This window comes from Lutjanus erythropterus, chromosome 5 (assembly GCF_056507025.1).
Source record: "Lutjanus erythropterus isolate fLutEry1 chromosome 5, fLutEry1.hap2, whole genome shotgun sequence".
NCBI classification, from domain to species: Eukaryota; Metazoa; Chordata; class Actinopteri; order Lutjaniformes; family Lutjanidae; genus Lutjanus; species Lutjanus erythropterus.
This window is the reverse complement of record NC_139321.1, coordinates 37,232,785-37,253,367: the sequence shown is the minus strand read 5'-3', so window position 1 is coordinate 37,253,367 and position 20,583 is coordinate 37,232,785. Positions and strand designations below refer to the sequence as shown.

General features: G+C 38.0%; 1 protein-coding gene across 2 annotated transcripts in view; it reads right to left on the bottom strand.

Annotated features, from left to right (window-relative positions):
* The window catches only part of sec24b (SEC24 homolog B, COPII coat complex component), a 46,402-nt gene extending 26,205 nt beyond the window's left edge, over window positions 1-20,197 (bottom strand). Inside the window, exons 1-5 of one of the 2 annotated variants that reach the window (XM_084719778.1) lie at window positions 19,297-20,197; window positions 17,705-18,376; window positions 16,243-16,392; window positions 11,852-11,983; window positions 403-486 (exon numbers count right to left, since the gene is read on the bottom strand). In XM_084719778.1, coding sequence (XP_084575904.1) covers window positions 403-486; window positions 11,852-11,983; window positions 16,243-16,392; window positions 17,705-18,376; window positions 19,297-19,390 — 1,132 coding nt within the window. In that variant the 5' untranslated portion in view covers window positions 19,391-20,197. The remainder of the gene's footprint in view (window positions 1-402; window positions 487-11,851; window positions 11,984-16,242; window positions 16,393-17,704; window positions 18,377-19,296) is intronic. The other variant, XM_084719779.1, reaches the window with a different exon arrangement.
* Window positions 20,198-20,583: the final 386 nt, after the last annotated feature.

Sequence of the window (20,583 nt, the reverse complement as noted above, 5' to 3'; positions counted from 1 at the left end):
TTAATTTATAAGTTAATGTTCTGTGGAAGCCAGAGAATTCATGAGCAGATGATAAAGAGGGTGAGGAGAAAGAGAGATTAATTTAATTATGGCTTTGTGGATCGGTTGCTGTTACTGCCGCATGGAGGTGTGTGTAGATGCAGAATCAGAGCAAACTCAAGCCTTTTTTGTCTGCAGTGTGAACATAGCCTATGTCAAGGTGTATCTAAAATAAGTTGCTTATCATTTACCATTTTTATATATCTTTGTATGTAATGTTACCAAATGTAATGACAGCGTAATCTACCTTTCCATTAAATCACAAAGAAGAAAAGAAGCCCTGGCAAGCAGCATTGTGATGTGATACATTTTGTTTCTATGCCTATTATTTAGAGGAACAGTATGTTTGTGATCATAAAATACCTGGATAGTTGCCCCCTTCCAGGGAATCATAGCTGTTGGGCACCGGAGAGGCACTGCCAGTCGAAGAAGAGGAAGTGTCACCACCTAAAGGAGGCAGAGAGATTACAAAAAAGACAAAGAGTTAATTCACAGAAACAATTAAAAACATATACAAAAGTAAAGCCTAGTTGAGAGGATTGGAAGAGAAAAGAATTAAACTGCTGTAGTAAAATCAGGATAGCAAAATCAAAAGCAGAACAAGGAAGCAAGGAAGCAAAAAAAGATAACATGGGAAGATAAAAAAAGGGGAGAGAGACTGAAGAGCAACAACTGTAAATAAGGTCAATAAGAATGAAGGAAGAGAGGTTAAGATTAAAAAAAAAAGAAAAATGAGGACTTAAAGAGAGAAAGAACAAAAGACGCAGCATTAAAGAGGCTGAAAAGTAGTTTGTTTGGCCATGAAGAGAGCTGTGTTTGCACTCCCCCGGGCCCTGAGAGAGATGAGGCAGAGTGAATACAGTGAAGAAAACATGATGAAAGGATGCACTTAAACAAGCCATCAAATGAATGTTTGGTGGAGAGCACAGGCCTCTGAGGATAGAAAACACAGAGGGAGCGGAGGACAAATATAGAGGATATAAACATGAGAGGCAAAAGATTACAGAGATTATGTGATGGGTACAGTAACAGAACTGCAGTTATTATTATCATCATCTTTCTCTACAACTCTCAACTCTGGTCCATTGTCTTCATTCACATTCTGTCTGCTTCTCTTTCACAGTTATTTTCTGTCTTTCTCCTTTGCATACTCTCTAATGCACACTTTTCCCATTTTTAAATTCATAGCTTCAAAAAGAAAAGCCATAAAGTGCAATAATTAGCCAGGAAAACAATGGTGAAGAAGAGGAAGACGCCTAGCTGATGTACATAATGCATGTTGTACAATCTTAAAGGGTAGTTTAAGTATTTTTCCCCATGTTTTTCTGACTAAGTGACAACAGTTTTTGAAATTGGTCCAGTACCAAGGGAGAGAGCCAGCAGAAGCAAAACTGAGCTGCAACATAATCCCTCTAGGCAACAATTCACTGTCAAGTGCCTCCACTAAAAGTGCTTGTTTTTACCACTAACAGGCTCAGATTTTTATTTTAAGTTTGACAGCATTGTGGAAACGATCCCTACAGACACAGACACTTTGGTTAAAGAGCAAGTCCTTTTTGAAACGGGTGTTTCATCACGCTCATCAAAGCCACCAGGCTCAATTCACAGAAACAGTCATTTTACCTCTCTTGTCTAACGCTGCCTTGATCAGTTAGTTTGTTTGTGTGACACCGCTTTCTAACTGGGAGCGATGTGAACAAGCGAGTGAGCAAACAGCTCTTTGTGTTAGTGAAGGGGTCAAAACTGGTCAAAATCGATGCCGATATTCTTGAGGTTTCTGTTTCTCCCCATCAAAAGCAATTAATAGGGAGGATGAGAGACTAATTAACATGAAGTGGCACCTTTTCTATGATTCACAGCTGCCTTTTTATGAGACTACAATCGTAAAGGATGAAGTTTGAAAGGAAACAGGCAGCTTTTGTGGGTCACAAGTAAATAAACTGTGCCCCAATTATATAGAAATGAGGCTGACTTAGTGTAATGCACATCACTTATGAATAGTTATGAGGAACAAAGTTTCACGTTCCATCTACTTGGGCAGTCGCTTCCAGCTTGGAAGCAGTGTTATTGTGTGACTTTGTTATTTTTGTTTGTTAGTTTGATTGAATGACTTTTTGCATTTTAAAGGGCTAAAAACTGATCGAGGCAGTTGTAGACCTGAGTGGAAAAACAACTGTTTTTGTCAATGAAGTCTGGTCACTTCAACAACAAAACGTGAACAAAACGATATATCGGATAAGACAAAAAAGATTTTAAAATGTCTCCTTCTGTAGCGGTCCTTTCCAAACACTTAGAATAACAGTCTGAGCGATGAAGAAAAACTTGGACGTCTCATCGGTCTACACTGCAATGAACAAAAGAGCACATTTGAGGAGCCCCAGTTGATCTTACTTGAATATGTGAGTTTGATACAACATGCATCTGTGGGCAGAGAGGATCTTGGATAAAGTTTATACCAAAAGCTTAAAGGTACAAAAGAAACACTGCGTCATACTGGATCACTAATCAATAGGAGGGCACTACATTACATAAGCAACAATGTCAATGTCACAAAAGCTGTTTGGCCTTTATCCAAGGCCTGAGATATGTGTGCAGACAGGCTGGCTGGCACTCCTAAGACAAAACATGAAGCATCCTAATCTGAAGGGCACTGAGGCCTCTCAAGTCAACCACATGACAGGCATAATTATATATCAGGCACTTATTAAAGCTATTAAACGTTGTCTTTACTCATTAACTCTCCCACATGGAGTCTGGCAGTGGTAAAAACGAGCACTTTTAGTGGATGGTGCCCAGTTTTGCGGAGAGATTACGCTGCAGCTCAGTTTCACTTCTCCCAGATGCCTCGTTCTCCCTCAACACTGGACCAGTTTAAAAAATTGTTGCCCCCTTTGGTTATTTATACACAAAAGATTGGGGGGAGGGGGAGTTCCAGGTTGAAAAAAACCCAAGTTATGCTTTGAGCAAAAACAAACTTGTTAAAAACAGCTTTGTTAAATGAGGAAGGGAAGGCTTTTAATGCTTCAGGCCTCAGGGATATACATAATGCAAGTTGGTGAGCATCACTTAATAAAAACAATCATTCATTTATGATAGTGTTGTCATTCTAGTGGGTTTTTAATGGCTGTTATATTTACTCTGATAGAGTATACATATTTTCATTTACTCTGATTGAATATAATATGTAATTTGGCTATTTCCATGTTTTTGGGTATTTCCATGTGGATATGTATTTATTTTGTATTGTTGATGTGTTTAGGTATGATTGTTTTGAGCACACACCAAGACAAATTCCAATAAATGTCTTTCTGAGATGGTAATAAATTAATGAATCTTCAATTTTTTATTCTTCAGCCTGCTTCATCATCTTCTACCTTTCGTTCGGGGGTTCAAACTCATTTTGCTTCATGATCTACATACAACACAAAGAGGCAAAAAAAATTGCATAATTGCAATGCGCACAAATGCACAAAATATAAATGCAAATTGCAACTGAACAATACTATACTATTTTACTTTTTATAACTGAAACAACTTGTCAAGATATAGATTTTTTTTTATTTTCCATATAGTTACACAACTGTGTTGTAACGTTGGCATTACCACACAAAACCAACAAAAGAGGAAGCAAGGAAGCTTATGAGGAAGAAGTTATCCCCTGCCTTACAAATCTTTTACAAAACAAAGGTTTTGGCATTACTTTAGCAACAGGGTTCCACCAACATTGTTTTAAAATAGAAAAAAAATAGCTACTGAAGCTGCTAAAATAATTAGCACAATGTTCAATACCTTTTAAGTCTGATCTAGAATTATTGCCTGTTCTGAAATTTTTTACACAATCATCCAGTGGACCAGATTGGACCCCTTTCACTGGCCGTACATTTAACGCCCCTGCTTTAGTTGGTGATTTCATACATTTCCCAGAATGTCTAACAGCCCACAGACAGACAGAGAGCAACAAAATTGATGAGTTGTGTCTGTCAGTGTATAAATGGGTCAACAGGTCTCATGGAAGGGCACATGAGGCAAAGCCTATGCAACCACAACATCCTGGTTTAACATGTGCTGCCACTCTCCTCTCTGTGACTGTACTCTATCAAATAAAGTATTTTGGATGCAATGCATCGTGGTCTACTGCAGCCACTGTTGTTCATATCATGTCCAATAACGAATAGGGTTTTCCAAAAGGATTACAACGGCAGAATATTTGAATGAAGCCATTAATCCATGTGGGCCAAAAGGAGGGATCAACAGCAGCAAACCAAGACACGACAGGCTCCTGGCTGAGAGCTCATTGGCCAGGATGGGATCCAATTATCTCCGACTAAATCGGACCAGCAGACTACTGGATTAACTGCTCTGGAGAAGGAGGAGGAGGACTCCAGGACAGCTTAGTGTTCCTCCTCCTCCCCCTCGAAGATTCTTCTGACACCTCCTCCTCCTCTTCTCATTTGTTCTGGCAGCTCATAGATTAATAAAGATGATTTTAACCAAATTAGGGTTGCAAATTTTGTGCTTCTTCCAAACAAATAGTTTAAAATGCTAACAAAGGATTAATAATTAAAAAGATGCAATAACGCATGTTTTTACTTTGTTTTTCTAATTTCAAATTTTTTCTTGCTTTTTTCTCATTTCAAGTTTAACAAATGCCTCCACCAGACAAAACAATGCCAAATGAGGTGCAACTACTGCCATTTCTAGAATATTGATTAATTATTTATTATTTACTCCTCCTCCTCCCTGTTGTAATCTGTTTCTCACAAGTGACACTGATCTAATTATCTACAATCAGTGTGAACAGGGAAAAAAAAAAAGCTGCAGTCTCTGGATTTCCCTCAGGACCAAACATCTACAATTTGTATTACAAGCTGCAACATGTGCTTGTGAACAATCAACTGAGACCTGCAACAGCACTGCCATGACAACAAGTGCATCGTATGTCATTCACTTGAGATGATGTTCATCATTTCAGTGTGAGGGCAGGGTGACTCAGCAAAGAAAGCAAAATACTCTGTGGAACTTGAATGAAACTTCTGTACTAAAATTATTATTACCTTCAGTTCATGCAAGGTAATAAAATTTAGACAAACAGTCATAAAAGAAAAATGGGAATCAGAGTTCAACACAACTGGCAAGATGCGGGAAATACACCCAACATCTACCAAACACGCTACACAGAACTGCAAATACCTGTTATCTTCATTGTTGATTGTTTTCTCAATCAATTAATTAGTTATCGGTAAAGGAAAATGTCAGAAAATGGTGATCAGTGTTTCCCAAAGCCCAAGATGATGTCCTAAGATGTTTTGTTTTGTGTATAATCCAAAGATTTTCAGTTCAGTATCATAAAGAGGAACAAACAGAAAACATTCACATTTAATAAGTTAAAATCATAGAATTTAGACTTTTTTTTCCTCCAAAAACTAACTCGCTGATTCATTTTTGTGAAAATAGTTGGCAATTAATTTAATAATTGAATAATAACTGATTAAGCAATTAACTGTTGCAGATGTTAACAGATGTGGAGGGAATTCTCCTGGGAAAATTTGATTTTTTTTTTTTAATCACAACAAAGGTCAAGAGTAAATATTCAAATTCAAGTTCATCACATTGTAGAGAGGACCAATAGATGCAGACCACTCACATATATTTTGGAAATGGCAAAAAATATCAAAGGTTTGTAAAAGTGTACACAAAACTATACAAAACGCACAAGGCTAAGATATCCATATATTCTACATCAGAGGTATTCAATTAAAATTCAAAGAGGTCCAGTTAGAGAAAATTTCCTAAAGCAAAGGTCCGGAACATCATAATGTCTAACTTTCTCGAGTGGGCCGAACCAGTAAAATTTAAGTTTAATCTATCGATTATTCTGCCGATTAATCGAGTAATCAGATAAGAAATATTGCATGTTCTGCATTTTTTTCTATTACATTACTTTTGCTTTATTTAAGAACAATGGAAATATACAAAAGAGAAGATAAGACAGGTCTATTAAATGAACAACTATAAATTGCTAAAGTAAAAATACTCAGCAAAGTAACTTTACTTTTAATGTAGATTTACTTTTACTGTTTTCACTTTACTTTTTACTTTTTTTTTCCAAGTACAAAGGTAAAAGTAAAGGTAGTAATGTCTGCAGAAACCACAAACAGAAGATGTTACTAACTCTTTGAACTGAAACAGTCACCAGAATATTTTGTTAATATGTTAAAATCACAACATTTTTCTTCTGGAGCAGGACAGATGCTCCCAGACCCCCAGAGGACGGAGGACTGGTTTACCAGCATGCCACCTTTTTCTCCTCTTATGAGTTTGCAGGTCTGTATTTAGTTATCAAAAAATACCAACAAGAATACCATTAAAGTACAACAACAGCAATAAAAATGTTGATTTTTCAAAAAAGGAAACAATAACATGCACAATTTTTAAATTGTAATTAAGTAAAAACACTAATACCACAATGTAAAAATACCTAAATAAAGAATGTGAGTATTTTTTCCATCACAGCAGGTCAGTGATCAGTGTTTCAGTGACTCTCTGTGGATCAGTGAATAGTGTTTTATTTATGGCGGCCCGCCACATTAAAAACATCGGCACCATGACATGATTTTCTATTTTTGGAGCTGCACATCTTTTTCGGTCGTGTCTAGAAGGTAACTCTTTATTTGCACAACTCTCGCGAGAAACTCGCGCGATCTTTCGCAGGTCTAGGGTTCCCTTCTCTGTCAAACTACAGACAGCAGACTGTCTGTAAACAGCACGATGTTTCACTGTGCAGAGTTTCACACAAAGACTTTATTTGTGTGGACACCCAGTATGTTGACATCAATTTTGGCATTTTTATTTTTTTAATCAGTCTGAGAGGACGACGGTATCAGTGATTGATTAGTGATCAGTCTGCCCTCCTCTCCTCCCTCACCTGTTCACTCTGCTGTGAGAAGGTCTGAAAGTTTCTCACAGAGAAACACAGACTCTCCTGTTTTACGTACAGGCCTCTTTATACAGTTGTTTAATTTTATAAGTGCATCTGGTTGATGTCGATGTCATTAACCATCACGTTAGTTTCGACTGTTGTAATAAACTCCGTCATTAACAACAGTCTCCTCAACACGCAGCTTCTCTGCAGTTGGTCTGTGTGTTTCTTGATCAGATAAACCAGCACCGGAAAGACTAGAAAAGTTGCGCCAGTTAAAATAGAAGCGTCCCGTCAAAATTTTAAATCTATTAATAATTTATTGCTTATAGGTCCGGGTCCGTATAGGACGGCGTGTGGGTCCGCGGTCTGCCATTTGGGGACCCCTGTTCTACATGGTACATTCTCTTTTTCATTTTAATTTAACTAAAGAGAATATGAGCAGAAGGGATAGTTATTTGATCAAAATCACAATACAAAAACTGACACATCGCCTGAGATTACAAGAAACAAACTTGGAGGAAACGTGTGAGAAATGGACAATATTCAGAACCCAAAACAGCAACGAAGACTACTGATGGGACCAACTGATTTAGTTGATAACACTAAGGAAAGGAGGGACTTTTTTGTGCTATTTTGTTTTTTGGTTTGTTTGTTTCTATTCTATATGTGTAAATGTAAAACTAAAGTGAAACAAAACTGCTTCCTTCACCAAGGACGGTTAGGTTTTCACTTCAGTTTGTCTGTCTTGTCTTGTCAAGATTTTCATAACTCTTTGTGCAAGGGTGTAGTGTTACAGAGGAACAACCTATTAAATTTTAGAGCTCATCCAAAACACTGTTCAGATACAGGAATTATTTTTCATTTCTGTTAATACTGTGAGGTGTCGATTGTAATGTCTGTGGCAAAATGAACTCAAACCAATCATCAACAAAACATGACAGTGCCCTAAAATCACTGATGAAACAAATACAACAGGAATGTAAGCAAAAAGCAGTATATATATTTTCCTAAGTCCCCCCCCAAAGTTGATGTAAACTAATAAGCCTGTTTAAGGGTAGCATAATTCATATCATAGAAGACTGGACTTGGTTGTGGTCTGCACTCTCAGAGTGTTCTAGTTATTTTTACTATCAAAAATGCCACACATTTGATGATTCCAGCTTTTGTAATGTGAGGAGTTTTCAGCTTTTCTGTGTTTTATATCCTTGTAAACTGAATCTCTTTATGTCTAAGACAGTTGATTTGACAAAGCAAGCAACTTGTAGATATTGACAGGCATTTTTTTCACCATTTTCTGATATTTTATAGACCAAAGAATTAACTGTGGAATGATAATTATCATAAGCTGCAGCCAAATGTGATATATATTTGTAACAAAAGTTGAAAGATGTTTTATGCAACCTATGTTTATTTTGTTACCACATAGTTTCCTCTTCTTTGAACAGCCCAAAACATTTAACTCAAAGTTCACTTTACTAGCTTCACATTAAACTGTTTTGCTCATTACAGCTGTAGGACAAGTTGATTTTATCATTTATAGAGGTTTAGTGGTACCATATCAATAATATGAGCATATTGTGTTATCATTTTACAGGATTCTGCAGTTCAAATTAGTGAAGATGTTAAACACAAAAACAAACTTTTGTTTTCCACATTTAAAGAGTTCTGTCAAAGCTGAGTATTTATACATAAGCTTGAACACATTTGCCATCAAGTGATATATATCAGTATGAACAAAATGTTCTTATGATATCACTATTCTGATTCAGATATCAGGCATCCACAGATCAACAACTGGTACTTTGTTGCAGCAGACAACCTGTGAGACAGACCAGAGGGAGCTGGAGGGACCACGAGGGGAAAAGCTGAAAGCTAAAACAAGATTCTGCTTTTATTAAAAGGTGAAATTAAGTGCTAGCTGTGCGGACAAAATCTTCACCCATGCTTTCTCATGGGGAGCGAGCAAGCCAGCAAGCACAGGCACAGAGAGCCCGGACCTGCTGGCAGGGGAGAGGCTATATTTAAAAACTTGTTAACCTCTGGCTGATGACACAGATCCTCAGGGACAGTCATCAGCAGAACATCTGAGAGCTTCATAACACACACGTGCATGAAACTGGTAACTCAGCCCAGTACTGTGTTATGTGGTCCACATGATTAAGACGTAAAAGAAGTTACTCTTTGCAAAATAATACTTGATCTCTTTCTGAATATCAAATAATTAAGCTTATTAACTGTATACATAATAATGCACTCTGCTTGCAACTCGTAATTTAATGCAATTTTAAAGCAATGAATGTTGACATATTGACATTAACATGAAATCAAAAGTTTTTTTTAACGGTGAATACTTTTAGGGCTGCAATTGATGTTTATTTTCATTATTTATTTCAACATTTAGCATATTTAGGTGAGTTTCACTGATGGCAAAGTTCTTTTTTTTGGCATCTTGATCACATGCACACAGTCGCACACATTCATACCTGGAAGAGCAAAAACTATATGAACATGGCAATCGACTGTGGTAGACACTTAAGGGTTTTTCAATGGCCGATGCTGATGTTTAGAGTGCAAATCCACAATTCGACTTCACTTGGATTTTAAGGTCATGATTCAATTTGTTTTAAACATCTTTTTTGTTTTGCACAGAATTGTTAGACTATTGAGTTTTGATTTGTTAAGACCAACAACTGTCATTTACAATTTCAAATTCTTCTTTAAAAAGCTCTATATGGTATCAAGTGTGCTATAATGTTCTATAATGTTCTATAATGTGTTTCACAGCAGCCACACTGACGAGGCTGCCTGCAGACAGCAGGCATTATTTCTTTTATTGGCCTTGCAAGCGTAGACACAGCTGACGCCAACTATCTCTGTATCCCAAATAATCGCTCCAGTTTATCAGTCTATCACTAGAATATTCTTTTCTTTACTGGAACAAAATGCCCTTTGGCTGTTGCAACCTTTTCCTTGGAAGCTCTCCTGACCTCTTTTGGCCGTGTACCTCAGCACTCTCCACTGCTTTCTCACCCAGCCTGCCCTGAACCCCCTTGACACTCTGGCCCCATCCCTTAAAAACATCCTGTGCAAAGGGCACAATGGTGAATCTGTGACAGGAGGTGCATAGCACATATCTGAAATAGCACACACATACACACACAACTCTCATATTATAGTTCAATATAGTGTCATGATAATATTGTATATTAAAGTCATAGTAAATTATATATTATAATTTATATATACTGTATATTAAAGTCATAGCAATCATTTGTCTCTGGAAATGTACTATAAGATGAGGTGAAGGCCATAAAAATATATTAGCTGAAGAGTAAACAAAATCCACAAAGGAAAACTCTCCATACCAAACTTAAGGGCTTGATGACAGTAGATATACAGGGTGTCCATAAAGTCTCTCTACAATTTAACAATTTTTTTTTTTTAAAAAAAGCAAATGAATAGACAAATCTGTGGAAATTATTACAAAATAAAAAGTAGATATTGAAGGGTTTTTTGCCTCATTTAATACATCTCTATATGTGCACCATAAGTTGCATGAAGCACATCAAGATGGTACTCAACTTCTTGCCATGTTCGCTGTAGCACAGCCTCATCAATGGTGCCAATGGCATCAGTGATCTTTTACTTCATGTGTGAAGCATGAACGTGATTAAAAACTTTGATAACCACTGAGTACATAGAATAAATCTGATTAACATATCTCATCAATTGCTTTTGTGATATATTTTTTAAATTGTAAAGAGACTTTGTGGACACCCTGTATACATATGTAATCCTTGTCTTCAATCAAGGTTAAAGGGGGATTGGTCGGCATTGGAGGAATTGTGAGATGCACAAACTGCTGCCGGATTATATTGGTAGGATTAATTTTTAATGTAATGGGTAATTATTCAGTTTATCAAATGTCAGAAAATACAGAAAAATGCCAATCACAATTTTCCAGAACCCTCAAGTTGCTGGTTTTGTCTGGCCACCAGTCCAAAGACAGTAATATGAAAAATAAGAACAGCAGCAAATCCTCACATTTTAGAGGCTATGATCAGGCATTTTTGCTTAATAAATGTCTTAAGGTATTAATCATTTGTCAGTAATCATCTTATCATTTATTTTCCTGTTCACTGACTGTTTGTTTCAGCACTAATTCCAAGTGCATGAGATTCACCACTACCTGAGTTCTAGATCTGTCAACCGACTAGAAGTGAGAACACTGCGTATTGATCTTTTTTCCCCCATTAGCAAACACAGTTGGATGCCTGCTGGTAATTGGAGGTGCACTACAGACAGGATCATCATATCCAAAAGGCTGCTAAGAGAGAGAGAGAGAGAGAGAGAGCTAGACAGCGTGCAAGGACGACTCTTTCCACTGCATGACAATGAAGACAAGCAAAAACCTGGCAGAAGCTAAACCGAAATGCTAACCCACTTACCTCTCACCTTTCTGAGAAACAAAATCAAGTTTTCAGTGATGGAGCAACAAAGCAGAGTGCAGATTTAAAAGATGATTTAGCGCCAGGACTAATGATCGTGAAGGGGAGAGATGGTGAGAACTGGGTGAACTTTAGAAGGCTGATGAGGAGGCAGCGGGAAGGAGAGGAAAAAAATCTGATTAGCCTGTTAGAAACGGGAAGGTAATGTGAGGAGCGGCAAACTGATTAAGTGTGTTGACAGATGGCCATTAGACATTAAAGAGGACGGGTGTGGGTAAGGGATGGAAACGCACCAATGGTAAAAATGATGGCGGTAGTTGACTTTTTAGGGGACACAAAAAGTTTAAGGGCATGAAAAGGTTTAGGACAGAGCTCAAAGAGTTTATGAGGGTGGTGAAAGTGGCAATAAAGGAATTATGGGGAGGAAAAAGCTACAGCAGACCTGCTTCCTCATCCTCCTCCTCCTCCTCATCATCATCATCAGAGCTGGATGACGAGGGGGCTGCGGCTGGGCCTGAGGCGGCGGCAGGGGCAGAACTAGCTCCACTATTAGCAACATATCCATACTGCATGCCTGTTGGAAGGAGGGAGTGGGAGGTGGGAAAGGTACATAAGAAATCTGTCAAGATTTGGGTAATCGAAAGCAGAGAGGGCAGCGGATGTCAGGCAAAAAATTTCATTTCATGTAATGTCTGTGTAAGAGTGTGTAATGTGTGATGAAGCAATGAATGTCTTTCTTTCATTCACTAATAAACGTAGCTAGTGGCTTCATATTATTGTCAGACAAAACCCAGAGTGTGAAATTAACTTTTTTCCTCTCAGTGTCCGGAATTCTACTTTAAACTGTCCCTTACTTCACAGCCAAGGCCCCAAACTGAACTTCTTTTTCATTCTACATAATTAATCTAGTTCAATAACTTTGTAACTTCGTAACTTGCATCACTCCATTGACTCACTCTAGTCCAAAAACTGAAATCACCCCAGGCGTTTGACCATGTTTTCAATCAGTATTTTATAGTAATTTGTTGGGTTACTGTTTCTTGTTTACTTCTTTTTGATCAATGAATGCATCACAGCCAACTACAGTGCAAAAACAAACCTATCGTCCCCTTGAAATTATAAGGTTTATTCAGTGTTCTGAGTGGTTTTGAGATATTGACATTTAAAGTTTTTGCATTTCTAAAAGTAAAAATGACACATGGAGCAAGTCTTTTTTATACATGAAAATGATACACACCCTTAATGTACAATATCAAAGTCCTATCAGCTTTGTAAATAAAAATACAGAATTGCAAAATGCAGTGCAAAACTGCACTGTTACTTGTGTTTTTGTTGCTGATTCTTTTGTATCTTAAGGCCCAGCTAGGGGTGGGCACTGCAAATTAGCTTAAGCTCTAAATGCTATGGTGTGTGGTATTGGTTTTTGCTACATACTTGTCCCTATACAAATAAACATATAAATAAAATAAACAGATAGAACCTTCTAATCCTAAGAGCTCACGTTCTCCTTGTAATTATAAGGTTCTATCTGCCATGTGCAAAATGTGAAAAGAAGGAAGAATTTTCAAGGAACAAAAACAGTTTGCTCATAATTTGTTTCAAGTCATTAAACTAGTGTTGTCCACATGTGTGAGAAAGTTCATGGTTTCCTTGACATTTTTACGAGGGTTTGTTGATTCTGATACACCAAATATACAGTATGTCTTATCTAGGGAGAAAGGGAAAGAAGAAAATGGTGAATGAATGGGATTAGTATTCATGTTATAATTAAGACCCCATCAATTCAAATATAGAATGTAAAGTAATGTAATATTTTTTTAAATAGAAGTATTTTTTGACATTTTTGACATGCTCATGAAGGACAGAAGTACAAACGCAAGTTCAGTCTTTTAAATAGTTTTCAGTCTTGCTGAGGTGTTAATTTTCATTGTTAGCTACCACACTAGCCAGGTGGACATTAGACATTTTTAGACATTTTTTTCTGAAATATGCCAGCCATTGACCAATGAATTCAAATCAGTAGTAAACTTTGTACCTGAAATCTACCCACCATTTTCATATTTTACCAGCATTTGGCTGGTGGCTGCTGCTAATTTCCCACCCTGCTGGCAGCAAAGGCGAACGAAACAGCAAGCGCTTAAGGGCAGGTGCTATTTTTTTTTTTTAAGGCTATAACTTTTGTTCCAGTCACAGACCAAACCTCAATCTATTCTTGTTGTCCTATGTTATGTTAGCATTAGCTGTAGACTAACACTAAGAAGTAGGGGTGTGCATCTCAGTGACTGAGACCGATTCGATTCGTATCTCAATACATGTTCAATGATACGATCTCTCTTAGATTTTTTTAAATGGCCAATGATTCTGTTCAATATGATTCAGCTCTGTCACGATGCGATTCAGTGCAGGCAGACAGAAAGAAAACAGAGGAAAGTTATAGTGGCAGCTCCCTGATGCCAAAAATGAAACATATGTGCGTCCTAATGAGATGTATCAATACGCTAGTGCTGCATCGATTTGTTTACGATTCACATTCAGCTTTTTACCGATACAGGCCATCTCAACCGATGCACTCGTACCTTACACATTAAAGTCTGATGCATCGGATGCACAAGTGAATCATTACACCCCTACTAGGAAGGTAGCGTTAGCTGGCTAATGTGCTATTTTTACTGCCCTGAGAATAGCGGGATATCCTTAATTTTGAGTGCTGGACAACACTGATGACCTTTGCTTTACTTTATTCTAATCCTTGTTTTCATGAACTAGAGTTATAGACCTTTTGATTTGTCTGTAACACTCTGAGAGAAGGTGAGAGTCACAACTTGTCTGGCAACAAGATGTTGCCTAACAGTAACTCTGTATCCAAGTCTACATATGAAACCAGTAACATTTTAGAGGCCAACTGGGAAAAAAAACATAGAAGAGACAACTAACATCTTAAAACTTACAGTGCACACAACTAATGTTGGCATCAAATATTTCTTGGTCTGTGAAACTGATTGGAGCACCTGCAGATAAGTTAATGCCTGTTGGGTTTTATTTCCCCTATAGTTGTTTGTATCACAATAGCCAAAAAATTGTGTAATAATCACAATCTGTGTTACCATACAGCTAAGAGGTGTGTCCTTTGTATGCCCTGTTATTCTCTTGCTCTTGTATAATTTGTTTTCCCTTGCCTGAGGCCAACATCACTGGGACAGAAAAAGTTATTTAAGCACACATTTTATTGGCCAGAGAGTGGAAAATTCGGAGAATCATTGTGGTTATTGGTCCCTTAAGACTCCTTTCTTCATGGTGAGGCTATGCAAAGCCTCTAAGTCCATTGGTTTTTGCAACTCAAATTATGATTAAATGCAGGTGCAGTTGGCAGAAGAGTCCTTTGGTCTGAACCTGCTACGCTGACGGTGGAACAATTCACAGGTCACAGTCAAAATAAGCAAGCAGCTGGCTGGTGAGTGCTGCGCTCCCAACCTGAAACCCTCATATTTGTATAGACTCTCACACCTGCACATCTGAAAGTGTGTGTGTGCAACAGATGACGTGTGGTACATTTCAAAAAGTGCAGCTGTGAACCTGTAAGCCGTTCACATACACTTGTACAGTCAAACTGTACATCTAAACACAGGCTCCTTGAAGACTTTGCACCAGAAAAGACAAAGAAGTCAGCAGGGCAAAACCAAGACCTGTCAGTTTTGCTATAATGATCTTATGTTCAAACACTAAAGGAAAGCCGGATGGAAAAAAGAATAAAAAATCCAACCCAAATAAAAAGATCAAATGAAAGAACACCTTTCAACACCTCAAACTAATGCACTAGTGCAGTGGTTCCCAAATGGTGTGCGTGAGGAAAGTCCCCGTGTGCCAAAGGATTCTGTGACAGCCATATATTATTATTGTGATGTACAACTAAGCAACACGTTAATTCTCAATCTATTACATCAGTTCTTTGTACGCACCCATTTCCCAATAGAGGCAAATTCTATACTCTTGTGCATTTGTCGCATGGTGGGAATTAGTGCTTAATTTCGTGACCTGCTTGTTTTTGAGTAAATGGGTGTGTTACTGCTTTGATCTCATTTTTACAAAGTTTCAAATGAATTCTTTGCTAAAAATATTTAAATTAATAAATTTAATAAAAAGAAAGATTTACAGAGTAGAGCTGCAACAATTAATCAATTATTAATTGACAATTAATCACCAACTATTTTGATAAGTGATTAATTGTTTTGAGTACTTTTTTTTTAGATAATAAATTTCCTTTCATCATTTTGGACATTTTATGGACCAAACAACTAATTGATTAATCGAGAAAATAATCAAGAGAATAACTGATTATGAGAATAATCGTTAGTTACAGCCCTATTACAGAGTAATACCATGTGTTATAAAGGCTACGTTGCTCGGATACAGGTGTGCCTTGAGATTTTAGCGTGCCCTTTGGTGTTCCTTGAGCGCAAAATGTTTGAAAACCACTTAACTAGTGTGTCATTTCTTTCATTGGATTTCATGTTGACCTTTCAACTATAAAAGGGTTTCAACATTTTAACAAAAGAGAACTTTACGCTATTCTTTAAACTACATTTGAATTATTCTATTGAGACGGCTGCAATGCATTTTGTCTAGAAGGCAAACTGCACAGTGCCAGTTTGCCAAGTACAAACTTTGCACATACAGAAACATACATAAATAAATGAGCATTTACATTTAAAACCTGCTCTACAACCTGCTTATCAGTATCAGGAGCACTGAAGGGCAGTAATAATGGGCATTTTTTTATGCATGTATGTTTTGTTTGCGCTTTAAAATAAACCTAAATTAAAATGACACTGTTACCTTGGTGGTGGCCCGGTGAGGAATGGACTGAAGTGGAGGGGGTTCCTGAGGGTGGTCGGTCAGCGTCTGCACCACCACTGTTGTGAGTGACCCCACCGTAGGAGTCGTAGCCCAGAGAAGCCTGATGGCTTTGGTCATAGTGTTGGTGGACTGTGGTTTGGAAAGAAAAACACAAAGAATAAAAGGTGGGAAATTTCCAAAAGGAGAATCAAAGTCTGCGCAGTCAAAGATCACACCAAGAACAACAAAGTTGCAACACAGTTTTGGCTGCTGGCAATCTTCCCAACTCTACAACAGTAACTTTCTAGGAATGCTGAACAGTTATTTTTGGGTTTACGCAAGTACCACTGTGTTTTGTGGGATTTTTCAGAATTTGCTGATGCAAACATGGATTTTTATCTTGTCTTTGGCAAAAATGCAAGTGTAAAACAGTTCAAGCTGGACATGCCTACGCAAGGTAAATGATCTGGAGTAAAAAAAATTAAAGACAATGATTTTCTAATTTGGAATCTGTAAGCGACACTAGGGTTGCAGCAGTATACTAGTGACACTGTATACCATGAAAGGAAAACTGATGGTTATCATAACAGGTACATGATTACTATACATGTATCTAGGTACTTGCTTATCTATAATATTGAATTCTATCGTATTAGTGTTTTAAAAAATAAAAATATGTCAAGTTTATATCAAGGATCATGTCATTTGTTAAAAAAAAAAAATCTGCTCTCATCTCTTCAAAGGGATGGGTCATTTTCTGGTTTCTTTTCTCTTCTCTAGTAGTAAACTCATTATCTTAGTGTTGTGGACAACACAAGACATTTGAGGACATTATGTTGGGCTTTGGGTAATACTGATCAACATTTTTTACAATTTTATAGACCAAACAACTGTACAATTAAATGAGAAAATAATCCACTGATTAATTGAGAATTAATATAATCACTACTTGCAGCCTTAAATACCGTATAACATGATAATTCCTGAGATGGATACTGTATTGTGAAAACACAACCCTAAGTGACACACACCTGCAAAAATATTCAAAACACTACATAATAAACCTATAGTTTTAAATAGAAGCCAACTGATATGGGATTTTTGAGAACTATACTAATTTTAGAGGGGAACAATTCACTGATTATTGATATGGTGGCTGATACAGTGAAGTTTTGATCTGGAATAAAAACAGACCTAATACCAAAAATGAAACATATGCATGTCCAAACCAAACAAATAACTTTATCAAAGATATTAATGTGTGTAACACTTTAAATAATGATAAATAATTCAACACATTAATTGTCAACCAACTGTTGCTAAATCTAAATTACCCCAAGCATTGTTTTCTGCATTGTATGTTCTGCAGAAAAAGCTTTCGTTTTGGTGCATATCCCAATGAAAAAACATCTCACTTTTCAGCCGGCAGCTGATCAGCATAAATCAAAGCATTCACACATACTTGTGCTTCCTTGACCATTAACTGTTGGTGTCAGCTGAGCAGGAGGAGCCACACTGTACCCAGGCTGCACCGCTGTTGTAGATGCTGACCGAGAGGTGCTGTACTGATGCAGGGGTGCACCCATCTGGGTGGGCATGACTCCAGGCGTAGAGGTGCTCTGGGAGGAACTCAGGGTGCCATACTGGCTACTTCCTGGCACAGACGGGTAAGAAACAATTGGGTAGAGGGGCGCTCCGGGGCCTCCAGCTGGTGCAGGCACCAAACTGGGCTGCTGCTGCTGTTGAGAGTGCTGTCCTGGGGGACTGTGGTACGACTGCTGTCCGTAATAGGATCCTGGGGTGGCATACAGTGGAGGCTGCTGCTGCTGGTTATACTGGGCATTTGATGGCGGTGGTCCTGAAGAAGGGAGGGTGGCATATGGCTGAGAAGGAGGAACAGAGCTCGGAGGAGCAGTGTATGGGGAGGGTGCTACATGATGCTGAGGGAGGTGGTGGTGCTGCTGTTGCTGATGGTTGCTCTGGTAGTAGTTAGCACTGTGGGCACTGTTCGTAATGGGTGCTTTGATGGGAGCAGGAGTGGAGTAGGCAGGGATGGTGGGGTAGCTCTGTTGTTGAGGTGGGGCTCCATAGCACCCTGCAGGTGGATACATAGATTGGTATGTCTGTACTGGACCTGAAAAGGAGGAGGAGGCAGTGATTAAACTGCACGTTCAATGAGCTTAGAGGGAAAAATATTTATATACTACTTCCACCTTCATGGTTTAAGTCAAGCAAGTAGGAGACAGCTCACAAATAAAAGACTGAACAGAGGTGAGCTGCAAACAACAGGCTTCACCAGCAGCTGTTACTCCAACAGTGGGGGTTAATATCCAGTTACCTCTCATCCCTGACAGCACAGCAGCAGCCATCAATTACAAAGTAAATCATTTCAGGGTAAATTAAATCGACTGTGTCTTCATCTGAGCTTCATTATAAAGCGGACATAATGAAATGATGGTGCGCAATCTGTCATATAGCTATTGTCTTGCTAACGCTTCGATTTACGTTAGCTTAATAGCTCTGTTAGCCGCTAATGGTTTTGTTAAGAAGGGAACCCAAGACCCGCGAAAGACCTCGCGAGACGAGAGTGATCAATGTAACAGAACCCACTATCTATCTCTAACAATAACCACGTATTTTTGCCCCTAAACATATTCAGATCTGAATCACAGCATTGTTACGTTCTAAAATATAACTAATGTATACAGCGAGCACACTGTATGGATACCTCGTCCACATCTCGCGAGAGTTTTACAAATCAAGGTTTCCCTTCTAGACACCGTTATCTCCTTGGGGCTTCTACACCTAACATTAGGTTAGCTCTTATGTTAGCTAATATTAGCAACTTGCTAGCTTTAGCTGAAACACAGTTTTCACCCGAATTTACGAGTCGCTATTATTTATATTCAATGTCAATATTATAATCAACAGCATATGACAGTCATACAAAAGAAATAAGAAATCAGCGTCTGAGTAACTATCTGACATCATCACAGAGAGTTAGCATGCTAATGCTAACAAGCCGGGCTAATCGCATCATCCGGCCTGCTGTACCGTTCTGATAGGGGGGCGCAGCTCCACCGTTCGGCGTCGAGTTCTGGCTGTAGCTGACGGAGCTGTTCAGGTTTGTGAAACCCGGCGAAGACATCGCTCGGTCCTCCCGTCCTTATGCCCACAGATACACGGCTGGGTAAATACACATGAGGTGCGCTGTTCCAACGCCTGGTTTCAGTCCAGAAATGCGGCAGAGGTACTGCTGCTGGTCAGTGGGACCCGGGCAGGCAGCCTGAACAGGTCCGCTGCTCGGCTGAGAGCTGAAGCTTCCAGTCGGGATGTTGAGGATCTGAAGCTGCACTGACTCCTGCTGTGGTCCTGTCACTCCCTCTAGTGGATTTTCTGTGCAAGTACACCGTATATCATTTATTTAATTTACCACCAGTAGTATTTCATTGGCAACACTTTGTTCTATACAACCATATTTATATTCAGTGCAATTAATATTACATATTATTTGCTAATAGACATAATGCATAAATATTGCATATAGCATAAGGTATTGTAAATATTGAGCACAGAGCTGCTACTGGACATTTGGATGCCCAAAGCTGGAAGTCTGAAACCTGCTCCTCTTTAGCACCTCTCCCGTGGCTCCCTGAGACTTTGGCAAAAAATTATATGGAAAGAAATAATGGTTGTTTTAAAAAGAAGGGGGAAAAAAAGAAAATCATTTATCATTGTTGCGGATCTATGAAAAAGATGAGACAACTCAAAATTTCAAGGCAATGTACTGCAATAGATTTTTTTAGTTTTGAGCTCAACTCAAAAGCTTAAGTTGTGAAAAAGTTTTACCAACTACTAATCTTCTGTTTAGAGAATTTACTTTTCTTTTTATACAGACTTAAAACATTTAATTTTAACAACCCAAAAAATGTCTTTAAAAAATTCAACTGTAAGTGAACAATGCTTAAAATTCTAATATTTTCAATTAAAATAAAATTTTATAACAATATACTAAATTTAATTTTCAGCCACTAAAACAATGACAAATCAGGTTTGTGGCTCACTGTGACCATATTTTGAAATACACTTTTTTAGGTTTCTACAACTCAAAGATTCAAGTTGATCTACAGAAGAATAGTAAATTTTCTCACCTAAAGATTATAGGTCAGCAAAACCTTTTAAAGTTTTGTCAAAGCATAAGAGTTTGAGTTGGGTAGCAAATTCAAAAATCTGTTGCAGTACGTCACCATTATACTTTGAGTCATCTCAACTTTTTTCAGAGTGTAAAGCGATCCTTACATTTGGCATGTGTAATATTTTGTCAAATAAAATGTGCCTTTT